Here is an 11,826-nt window from a genome sequence, read left to right as displayed (position 1 = left end):
GCGGGTGTCATGTCTTCTTTGTCTTCATTGCTCCCCTGGGCTTTCTCCTACAGTCCGTGCTGTGCAGTAACATACAGTACAGAGACTGGTGAACAGAATAATGTTGCCCTGCACAAAATGGCCACATCACTCATTTTTCTAATTATGAAAGAAATACATACTGTTAAAAATGTCAAATTACACAGATCTATAGAAAGTGAAACCCTCCACTTTCATCCTCTTCCCTGAAAACTCACTCCCCTACTCAGAGGGAACTGTTGTTAACAGGGTGGAGTTTATTCTTCTGGACATTTCCTATGTATTTATAAATACACATAAAGTTTTTTAACATAAATTACATAACTACATCGTTTTGCAATTTGCTGTTTCCCAAACCATATATCATAGACGTCTCCCGTTAGCAGTGCACATCATTCTAACTTACCATTTTAGATGTTTTAGAGGTATTCCAAAGAACAGGAATACCATAATCTGTTTACTTCTTCTTTGATAGAAATGGGAATACATCCAGTTTCACTATTATACATAACACTGCAGTAAGATCCTTGTATGGAATTTATTACACTGCTATTCAACTGCTCAGTTTACTTTGTTTCCTTTTAGTCAGAGACTATGATATATTTTTAACATTTTTATGGGAATTATTTTACAGGGAAATTAATTTTATCACTGCATAAATACATTTATGGGGAAACTGGCCTTCAAGGTCATCCATCTCAGTATTCTGGAGAAAAATCTTGACACTTAGAAGGTATTATGCTTGCTCCATCACATTCTAACAAGTCATGTTAACAATTTAAAGTTGAATGTTTGAATAGCCTCTACTCTCTCTGTTCAGAAGGATGACTTTTTCTTGTCTTGAAAACTTCTGACTCCAGGGGCTCTCAGTTGGACTTCAGAGAGGATAAGATACTGGTGTCGTATCTGTTTCTCTTCAGCTGTAGGCTGAATCTATCAAAGATCATAGAATTGAACATGGTCCAATCAATATATATGATTTGGGTCAAAAATTCAAAGTAATGAACACAAGATAGGAATCTATAACTTTGGTTCTTAATAAAGAATTTCCTTTGAGGACCTGCCCAGTGACGCAAGCGGTTAAGCGCGCACACTCCGCTGCAGCGGCCTGGGGTTTGCCGGTTCGGATCCCAGGCGCACACTGATGCACCACTTGTTAAGCCACGCTGTGGCAGTGTCCCATATAAAGTAGAGGAGGATGGGCACGGATGTTAACCCAGAGCCGGTCTTCCTCAGCAAAAAAGAGGGGGATTGACATTGGATGTTAGCTCAGGACTGGTCCTTCTAACAAAAAAAAAACAAAAACAAAAACAAAACAGAATTTTCTTTGATATTCTTAAGTCTCTGTGATTACTAGTAAAAACTCACCTATGGGTGAAGAGATTTGGTTCTGCTGGCAATGTCTGGCTTGAACATCCATAGTTAAGCCTGCCACATCCGTAGGTAGATTAGACTTGACCTCTTGATGACCTCTGCCCTTGGTCTTTGACCTGGGAAAAATAAGAATTTTAAAAAGCTGCTGTTATTAGCACTCAATGCTAGAAATGCCCATTAAAGAGTGAGTTTCATTTGGTAAACCAAAGGGAATATAAGCAAAACAATGTCTTTAATATCTATAAAATTTCAAAAAATTCTAATTTTTTAAAATGTAACTCTGTTTTTGCCACAGTGAAAACTGTGTATATAGAAATGAAATATTCCTCTGTCCATTTCTTAAGTTGTTTCCATTGACTTGGATTTATCCTCTAATCCGGATTCCAACTGTGAAAGAACGTCTTGGTCCTTGAAAGAAAAGAAGCCATTGAAATTTGATTTTCTTTTAGCTCAGCATCCTACAGGTTTGAGGAATAAATGATCATGTAATGATACAATGATTTTGAAATCTAATTGTAAATTAGAGGGGTGTAAGGGATGATTGAATGGTGTTTCATCCTCATGGTCAGGGGTATTGTACACATGAACATGTAAACACGATTCAGAAAGCTGCTTCAGCCCCGTGACATCCCTGAGAACCACAGTTCAGGGAGGATCTAGACACACAGCCATCTGCCTCGATCTCTTGGGTTACATGTAGATCCAGCTGTCTTGAAAGTGGCTTTAGAGCAGCTATCTATTTCTCCCCTTCCTTCTCTCCAGCTTATCTCAAAAAGTCTTGACTATCATATTTTAAAGTAAGACCAATTATAGTTATTTCTATGAGCTTCTTGATCATTATTGCAGAGTAATAATCAGGCATACCATTAAATATCATTTAATTGACCTAATTAAATTTGTTGTACCTTATAATTGATTAGAACACTAAGTTTAGTTTAGAGTTTCATATTCACCAAATCTGTTAATCTACTTACAACTGCCATGTGCCTCACTCCTCTTAGAAGTGTATCTTTGGCCCATCACAAGATTTTAATGAATGAAATCATCATAAATTAAGATAATGTACTGTCTTTGGGATGATAGGGAGGCATATGGGTCCATTTTGGAAATATGCCCATCTGTCTTTGCTCCCCATGGGAACATTCTGGTCACTAGGTCTCCAGGTGGCTTGCACAAGCCCTAGGTCTGTAATAGCTTGGTGCCTCTCCTTCTAATTGGGGTAGAAATAAAAGAGGTCAGAGAGACTTATTAAAGTTTTGGTTGCATGAAGTCTTCTATGAAGACCATCCATGCATATTGTTCTGGGTAGCTCTCTCTGTTCCTAGGACTACTAGTTACTTAAAGCGCTTGTCAGGAACTGTAAAAGGCCTGATATTTTACCTTACCTGCAAGCTAATAAGTCAGCCTACCATGGTCTTATAGATATTGGCAAAAGACATGAGACCCATGGGTCAGAGACAAAGAACTTAATGTCACAGTAATAGCAGTGGCCAGAGTATCAGCATTTGCACCAGTTCACTAAATCCCACTTCCTACAGGGTGATACACAGTGGGCCAGGTGACATGCAGAGGTTTGCAAGATCTCAGAGCTTAAGGAACTCAAATCTTTGATAATGGGCGGGAAATCTGCTGACCTTTGCCCCAGGGAGGGGTGTTATTTCTATTATACTGGGCAGTAAGCAAGCCTGCCCTTTGCTCCCAGGAGGTCACTCTTTCTGTCTTCCAAGGCTGACAGCTCTACACACATCCTTGAAAAGATAACCTGGTTTTACTGGCTTTCAAAGATAAGCTTGAATGAGAATCGATCATCATTCAGTTCTTCTGTTTCCTTTATTGAGATTGTGCAAATATGCTCTTTTCTCTGTAAAGTTCACTAACTTTATTCATACATAAGGGATGCTTTTGGTTTTATTTATTAAGTTGAAATTGCCTTATTAGAGCAAATGATGAAACTATTATGGGTTGGATCTGAAAGTATGCTTTTCCAGGAAAATGTGAAAGATCAGTGTTCACAGAACTTTGCCACAAGGAGCTCATAGCAACTTAAATGATTTTAATTTGAATACTGTTTTGTACAACTTTCTTCCATCTTACTTCATCCTCTCTGCTTCCAGTAACTCTCATATGGGAATGGGGCAGTTTCAGGGATTCATTGAACTCATTTACAATATTCAAATGTTTTTCTCTGTTATATTGTTTTTATTGAGGTAATGTTGACATACAACATTATATTAGTTTCAGGGGTACAACATAATGATTCATTGTTTGTATATATGTTGAAATGATCACCACAATAAATCCCGTTAACATCCGTCCCCATACATAGTTACAAATTTTTTTCTCTTGTGATGAAGACACGGTGTATTTCAAGGTGCAGAAGAATTAACGATTATGTCATACTTTTCCATATACAGTTTGATGGATTTGGACATAAGTATACACCCTTGAGACTGTCACCACCATCAAGGCCACAAACATATCCATCACTTCCCAAAGTTTTCTCTCACCTCCTTTATTACTATTATTCTGTGGTAAGAACTCTTAATATCTACTCTATTAGCAAATGTGAAGTACGCAATACAGTCTTGTCAGCTGTAGGCACTATGCTTGTCCTACATCTCCAGAACTTATTTATCTTGATAACTGAAATTTTGTATCCTTTGACCATCAGCTCCTTATTTCTCCATCCCCCCAGCCCCTGGTAACCACCATTCTAACCTCTGCTTGTATGAGTTTGACTATTGTAGATTCCACATATAAGTGAGTATTCGCCTTTCTCTGTCTGCCTTATTTCACTTAGCATAATGTCTTCTAGGTCCATCCATGTTGTCAAAAATGGCAGAAATTCCTTCTTTTTTCAAGGTTGACTAATATTGCATTTCTTTATCCATTCATCCGTCAGTGACATTTAGGTTACTTCCGTGTCTTGGCTATTGTGAATTAGCTGCAATGAACATTAGAGTGCAGGTATCTCGTTGAGACCTTGATTTCAATTCCTGTGGGTATATACTAGAAGTGGGATTGCTGCATCATATGTTAGTTTTCATTTTTGGAGGAAGCTCCATACTGTTTTCCATAATGGCTGTACTAATTTACATTCCCACAAGGGTTCCTTTTCTCCACATCCTCACCAACATTTGCCATCTTTAGTTTTTTTGATAATCGCCATCTTAACAGGTGTGAAGTGATAGCTCATTGTGGTTTTGATTTGCATTCCCTGATTAGTGATGCCGAACACCTTTTCATACACCTATTGGTCCCTTGTATGTCTTCACTGGAAAGAGTCTATTCTGGTCCATTGCCCATTTTTTAATTGATTTTTCTTTTTGTTATTGACCCAACACAAAAAAAAAAGAACAAAATTTTCAGGCATTATGGGTGCTACCCAGTTGACGCAGATGGTTTTGTTTTTACAATGGTACCAAAAGATAATGTTTCGTGCTTTTTCTCAGTTTGTTATAAGACCAGCAGTAGCTACGGCATGGCAGATAATCGGGATCTTCTTGGTTTGGAGGTTTACAACATAAATGAGTGGTAAGGAATTTTTTATTATTCCAATTAAATTATTGAGATCATAGTCCATGGAATCCAGGATTGATAGGTGTAGCAGGAACTTAAGGTGAGGATCGGTGATCTGGCATTACTTCTGATCTTGAGGGACAGGTATCTACTGCATGAGTGTTTGAACAAAAGTATTAGAGATCAGGAATTTGTGGTGAGTGAATATGTTTTCTGAATTATTTACTTTTGACCATAACCATTTGGATTATGTGAACATCTGGGATATGGGAGTAAGTCGTTAACAGGGGGTGGTTGATAATGTCACTATTGATTTAACTTCTATGAACACCAAGTTGTCAATGGATTAAGAAAATGAGTAGTCAGAAAACACAGAAATGGTAGGATTTGGGATTTAGTAAAGGTTTGGGGACCGACTGTCCTGAGAGGGAGTGTCAGGACTTGTGGGGTTGAGAGTGACAAGGACAAGAATAGAATAGAAACACACTCAAACAAGGAGGGGTGTTAACAGGATGGAGGGGAGAAATGATCTGGAGTAGCCTTGAGTTTGACCTTGAGCTTTCTGTTCTTGATGCAAATCTGCCTGATGACATCCCCGGACACAGGTCAGATCCCCAGAGGATGGGGGGGGGGAGTACAAAACAACCAGGAAAATTGTCCTAAAAAGGCAGGCTTCCTTTATCATTTGACCCAATTTCATGATTTATTTTTGTAAGGTAAGAGGAAAAGAATGATGATAGCCACGTCTTCACAGAGGAAGCAGCGTGACTGTGGGAACCAGTCCAAACCAAAGCCTGGTTGCATCTTCATCCCTTTGAGGATGTCCAGTGACATAGTCAAGAGGCCGGGTACTAGAATCCCATCCCATTCTGGCAGTGACGGGTCTCTGGGAGGACACTTTGGACCAGCCCCACCAGGTCTGCTGGCCCGAGAGACCACAAGGACTCCAGGCTTGCAACAGTGCAGGACAACTTGTAAGTCCTTTCAATCTTGCCAAAGCGTTGGAAAAACTTGCACCTAGTCACACAGGTGAATCCCTGCCAGGTGTGCTCGCAGGTGGTCTGCACTCCAGGTCCCATGCCCACTCCTGCCAGTCTTCAGATTTGGCAGAGATGATTCCAGGAGGTGATCTGGGCATTCCACAGTTCCACTGCCAACAATTTCTGGCGACTGAGGAAGGTATCAGGAAGGAGGAAAGGGCAGTGAAGAGCACAGGAGAGAGACTGGTGATAGCACCGATGGCGGACAGACTTGCTAGCGAGGCAGAGAAAGTGAGGGGCCAAGAAGGACGTCCTGACTGCAGATGAAATGGCGCAGGCACCTCAGTGAGGTCTCATGGCTGCGTCCCTAATGTTTCCTTGCTTTGAGCTCTTGATACTTTAAAACATTCCAATACGTTTCTTTTATTAAACTCTGCTGCGTGGCATAGAAAATATAGACAGCGGTTTCTTTCTGAGGTGAGAGGTTGAGTTTCAGGTGAGGAGAGAAAGATCTTCCTTTTTCATGCTGTTCTCTCATTTTCCTTTACTATGCACGTTATTTATTTTTACTTTCAAGTTAGCAGCGAGTTATCAACGTCACGAGATGATTCAGTTTTTCCCCTCACAGTTACAGTAAAACCTACTTAAAGTGGATTATTCTTTTTGTGTAATATTCCAATAGATTCCAAAATATTATTTCAAAAGCACTTCAATGTCTATATTCTCAAATTAGATATTTACTTCTAAGTCTCCATTTTTATGTTCTTTGTTGCATGCTAATTTAGAGTTGCTTCTAAGGAAATACCAGATTTCCCTCAGTTTTTTAGATCCATATGTGTTGGAAATTTGATTCATGAAGATGGACATGGCAGTTGGGGGTCGTGCTATTATCAAAAGAGGCCTTTTCAGCATCAGTAATGCTGAAAGAAACCACTGCTTGTTGGGATTTAATTGTGTATTTGTGGGATCAAGCTTTTGCTGTTGGCACTTCTCTTTCTCTTTGGAGGGAAAGTACGGCCTTCCCAGTCTTTCCATTACCAAATCACTTTCCTGGGTGGCTATGCCATGTCAGGAAGAGCCTGGGATGCAGGAAACCAAGATTCATCCTCAGCTTCTGCCTGTCCTGAGAAGGCTTCCCTGGCAGAGTCCAGCCTGTGTGTCTGGGTGACACTTGCAGCCATCAGAAAGGAGGGGATACCTCACAAGTGCCAAGCGATTCATCTGGCCCTTGTCTTACAGGGTGTTCCCAAGGGAAGAGGTTCAAAATGCCACTTGGTAACCCTTTGAAAGCTGCTAGTCATGGGGTGGGTTCTCGGTGTGAGCTCAGAGCAGTGTCTATTCACCACCAGATGGGAAGTATTTCAGTATTTTAATTGGTAAGGCTGTGTTCATGCACGTCCATGGATCATCAATTCCATGGCATTCCCTGCTGGACCCCCCCACACCCCTGTCATACCTGATCTTTCAAAGCTCCAAACAGGGTTCACACCCCAGCGGGTAGTTGTAATGTAACCACAGCACAAGACTGGGGAAAAAATCACAGACACCCAGCGTTGACACACTTTAAGGGCTCGGGCCCAATTGCCCCATTTTGACGAGTTTGGAACACCAACACTGAGTGTGTAAACTGGAGGATTGTCCAAGACCATGGACCTCAGAAGAACACGGGCTCAGAAGTCACCTTGGACAGCAAGGGACAATGTGGGGTCACTGACTGACCAGGATTATGGTCCCTTATCCTGGCAAAGTAGAGCTCACCCGGGATCCATCAGGCCAAGTCAGGGAGGAGGCTGGGGGCTTTCTAGGGAAATTCTGTCCTAAAGGGAATTGCATAAGGAAGGCAGGGGTGCTGAAAATCCTAGTTCACAGGGAACAGTAATGTTTATGTAACAAGGCTCAGCTGTAGCCTTAAAAGCTGCATCACAAATCTTTCCTCCTGGATACAAATCAAGCAGGAAAAGGAATTCAGGGTCCTGGACAGGGGTCCAAGCAGGATTCAAATCTAGGTCAGGGGTGAACACGGAGCCCCTAGAGGGCCCTCAGGAGGGAAAGTCCTGCCTGCCTTTAGTCCATCTGCAAATGAACTTCCTCGGGTCTTGTCCTCTCCACGTGCACGTTTTGATCTTTTTCCATTGTTTTCCCCACTTAGAGCTGATGTAATCCCAGAGATTGAACTAGAAAACAAGAAGTTCCTAATATTTGGTCAAAAGAAACCTCAAGAAGAGAAGCAGAAAACATTCCCTCTTCCTCCAGAATTAGGAAGGCAGCCCCTACCTGTGGCACGACATGGTCCTGCATAGTGCTCTTTTAAAGTCACCCACATTTCAGTGGTTTTTTCTCTGCCTGTGAAAGTACCTTCAACCTTTAAATCTCAGGAGAAGGGGTGGTGGGCTGTGTCTGCACCTGGAGGAGCTGAATGATACTGAAATGAACTGGTCCTCGGTGTTAGGGGGACTTGGGATTGTCCCCACTAGCCAGAGAAGGGGCTGGCCCTTCTCCCTTCTCCCACATACAATAAGCTGATGGCCCGGAAGAGTTCTTGATTCAAGGAGAAATGTGAGACTCTGTGTCTCCCTTACATGCCTACAGAAAGTGACAGAACCACACCACAAGTTCCAGGCTGTAAAGGGAACAGGACTTTAATATAATATTCAAACATGGCATTTATTATTTACAACAAATAACTACCGTCCCTCCCCAATGGGTGCATAGGTGCTGGGGGATGTCAGGGAGCTGAGATGGGGTCGTCTCCCTTCTCTTGGGCTTCAGGGGACCCCAGGAATCAGCTTACAATACTCCCCTTCCTGTCCGGTGGGAGGAGCTGGCCCGGTGCATCGCAAGCTTCCCAGCTGTGTCCTGGGTGCTGAGGATGGGGCTGTGATCGGCCACTGGTACGGGGCTCGGTATTGGGGCCTGGGGGCTGAGTAGAAGTGTCGGGTTATCTTGGGGGGCCTCCCTCAGAATCATGGCCACCCACCCTGTCCTCACTGCACTGGGTGCTGCAGACCCTGTGCTCAGTGCTGTCAGCCACCACTAACCCATTTGTCCCTGCCACGGGAGCAATCGTTTACTATCACCCATTTCACAGAGGAGGAAACGGAGTCTCAGGAAGCTGAAGAGAGTCACCCCAGTCACAGGACTGCTCAGTAGTGGAGCTGGGATCCCAGTGCCAGCTATCGGACTCCTCAAGGACACGCTTAGCTCAAAGCTTTACTGAACCCCTAGGAGTCAGTCACCCCAGCCCAGACACTCACACACCCCTGAACTTGATGATGGCCGGCTCTTCTTGGCCTTGAATATTCTGCTGGCCAACTAGATCTGGGGATCCATCAGGCAGGACAGGCTGTAGCTACAGTACAGAGAGGCACCTCTGAGCCTACCAGGAGCCACACCTCAGGTGTCCCCCCACTGCCTTCCCAGCAGCTGGAGTCTGGGTGTCCCAGAGTTCGCCAAGCAATAAGGACTGGGGCTGAGCAGGGGGCCACGGAGACAGGCTCTCTGGACTGGCCAACAGGGAGAGTCCACCCCTACCCTCACTCAACTCCTGCACAGCCTCAACTATCATTCTCGTTGAGTAGCTCCATGTCCTGGAATCAGGCCCCAAATTGCTCCTCCGGCTCTGGTTGTAATTCTTTGCAACCACTGGGAGCAGCAGCATCTCCCTCATGACTCGGTATTCCTGGGACCAGAGGGAAGGAGAGGATGCACACAGGGCCTGGGTGGGGGATGCTGCAGGGGCCTTGTGGGGGGTGAGGTGTGGGGCAGGGGACCAGTCCTGGCAATGCTCCTTCCCACCAGTTCCATCCAGGCTCTACCTGTTCTCAGAATGTGAATAATCAGCCCCTCCTCCGGGAAGTTTTCCTTGATGCCATCCTCCCCTCAACCAAACCACCAATTGGATGGGTCTCCTACTTCTCTGTTATCGAACTCTTCCACTCAATGTAAGATACAGGGGGTGGAACCAGGGACTGTTCTGCCCAGAGGGTCTCTGATTTCCACCTCCTTCCCCTCCCCTGCAGGGAGTGACGCAGCTGCTCACCTCAGTCCCTTTCTTAAGGTTGATCTCATTCCCCTAGAAGGCAGACAGCCAGAGTCCATCAGACAGAATGCCATAGCCTGACTAGCCCCTTATGTCCACGCCTTCTCATGTTGCACGACTGCCAGGTCCCCAGAGGGGGCAGAGCATGCAGAGAAAACAGGACTTGGACCTAGGCCGGGCTCTGGGCTCCAGAGAAGGAGGACATGGGGGGGAGGCTGAGGGACCTGGCAGCACAACCCCTCTGATGACAGATTTGGAGGCTGAGGCTTCAGGCAGAGGGGACTGCTCAGCAACTTATGTGCTGCCTGACTTGGGGGGGTGCCGACTCCTCTCTCCCTCCATGGGCAGCATGGGAGTTAGAGGCTGAGTCCAGCTCAGATAAAACCTCACGCGGCTGTGCCATCAGGCAGCTCTGAGCTTCCCCAGCCTGGGGAACCGGAATGGGTGTCTCAGGTGGAGCCTCTGTTCACTCATCTCTAAGATGGGCCTGATGCCCCAGCTCCCAGGGGCCACTGCGAGACTCCCAGGAGAGATGTGTCAAGTGCTGAGAGCTCGGAGCACATTTCGGGGGCTCCCGCATCCCAAGGTTCAGGATCGTGGTCCTTCCTGCCTGGCCTCAGGTTCACCCACCTCGAGATAATCACCCATCGCCAGACACAGCATAAGCAGGTCACCGAGGAAAGTGCCAAGATAGGGGACGACACCCTGTGACATTGGGGTGCGGTTGGGATGAGCCCTTGCTCTCAAGTCGACCCCCTGCAGACCCTCCCCTGAAAAGTCCACAGCCACAGCCTCCTGGCCCACCCCAGGTTTCCCACGGGGAGCAGCCTAGGACCTTTAGCAGCCTCCTCTCAATTCCTCCTTGCTTCACACCCCAAGAACACCACACTCCTCCTCCTCCTCTCCCAGGGCAGGCTTCTAGCAAATCACAGGGTATGCGGTCCCTGTCCCTCCCCACAACAAACCCATCCTGCACCAGCTCTTCCAGGCCATCCCGGTCACTTCTACTGGGGGATTCGGACACTGCGGCACCAAGAGAAAGCGCCCTCCTCTCTTGATTTGAGGCCTCCAGCTGGGAGCGCAGAGCCCCTCCCCCACAGGCACACTCACCTGCTGCTGCTGCTGCTGCTTCTCCTGCACTCTCTGGGGGTTGCTCTCCGGGGGGCAAAAGTGGAGGACCCCTCCTGTCAGGGTCGAGGACAGTGTCAGTGAGGCCATAGTCCCCTCACCGCATTTCTCTCCAGCACCACTCGCCTCCGACACTGGACATCTGACTCGAGTCAACTGGTACCAATTCCACTCCACCCTCCAGGGCCTTGTGATTCCAGAACAAGCCCAGCTCCAACTCTCTGAGTGTAAGCTTGGGCTTGCGTCCTGGACTCCCCAAGCCTGTTTCCTCATCTGGAAAGTGTGAGAACTCCAGCTACTTCACATGTTCTCCTGAGGACTCACTGTCGCATGACTCTCATCACTGTTCTCGCCCTCACCTCTCCAGGTGGAGCAGGCAGAAAGCTCCCACATTCCTTTCTTCCCTCTTACCTCATCACTCCCATGTGAGGCCTGCACCACACGATCACCACCCTTCCATTTCCCTGAGGGGGAGACAGAGGCCCAAACAGGGGCAATGAGTTGCTCAGGGGCCACAGAGGAGAGGCCACTTGGCCCTCCCAGCCAGAGACCCTGTTCCAACATCCTCACCTAACCCCCAGCCCCACCACTGACAACACTCCTGTCCCCTGAGCTCTCGAAGCTTGGTCGTGGGCCGAGCTGTGGATGGAGAGGATGTGGTCTCTTGGGAGTCTGGTTGAATGGCTCCTGCCTGCCCCAGTCCCGTGGAGTGTCTGGCCCCCAGGCTGGGAGAGGCAATGCCAAACCCTTCTCCTCCCCAAGGAACCC

General features: G+C 46.1%; 1 protein-coding gene across 6 annotated transcripts; it reads right to left on the bottom strand.

Annotated features, from left to right (window-relative positions):
• Positions 1 to 1,340: 1,340 nt before the first annotated feature.
• Positions 1,341 to 11,235, bottom strand: LOC131411580 (ral guanine nucleotide dissociation stimulator-like). 6 transcript variants are annotated; one of them, XR_009221583.1, is made up of 5 exons: positions 11,041 to 11,235; positions 10,561 to 10,635; positions 9,931 to 9,963; positions 9,150 to 9,570; positions 1,341 to 1,508 (listed from the first exon to the last, which is right to left on the bottom strand). XR_009221583.1 is itself a non-coding variant. In XM_058550607.1 (4 exons), exons 1-4 carry the CDS (start codon positions 11,146 to 11,148, stop codon positions 1,441 to 1,443), a joined length of 342 nt encoding a protein of 113 aa, XP_058406590.1. In that variant the 5' UTR covers positions 11,149 to 11,235; the 3' UTR covers positions 1,341 to 1,440. The 6 variants fall into 6 exon arrangements, 4 of the variants coding, with proteins under 4 accessions (XP_058406590.1, XP_058406586.1, XP_058406588.1 ...); XR_009221582.1 differs by lacking the exon at positions 1,341 to 1,508 and adding an exon at positions 8,763 to 8,811; XM_058550607.1 differs by lacking the exon at positions 9,931 to 9,963 and having other exon boundaries at positions 9,150 to 9,240.
• Between the last annotated feature and the right edge of the window lie 591 nt (positions 11,236 to 11,826).

Source organism: Diceros bicornis, chromosome 11 (assembly GCF_020826845.1).
Source record: "Diceros bicornis minor isolate mBicDic1 chromosome 11, mDicBic1.mat.cur, whole genome shotgun sequence".
In the NCBI taxonomy this organism is placed as follows: domain Eukaryota; kingdom Metazoa; phylum Chordata; class Mammalia; order Perissodactyla; family Rhinocerotidae; genus Diceros; species Diceros bicornis.
Note: the sequence above shows the minus strand (reverse complement) of the source record. Positions and strands in the feature narration are given on the sequence as shown.

Excerpts from the sequence above, each read along its gene's own strand:
- LOC131411580 (XM_058550603.1), bottom strand. The coding sequence starts at position 11,148 with ATGGCCTCACTGACACTGTCCTCGACCCTGACAGGAGGGGTCCTCCAC. Across the intron at positions 10,636-11,040 it reads AGCAGCAGCAGCAGCAGCAG|GGTGTCGTCCCCTATCTTGG; the intron begins GTGAGTGTGCCT and ends CCAATGTCACAG. Across the intron at positions 9,964-10,560 it reads CGATGGGTGATTATCTCGAG|GGGAATGAGATCAACCTTAA; the intron begins GTGGGTGAACCT and ends TCTGCCTTCTAG.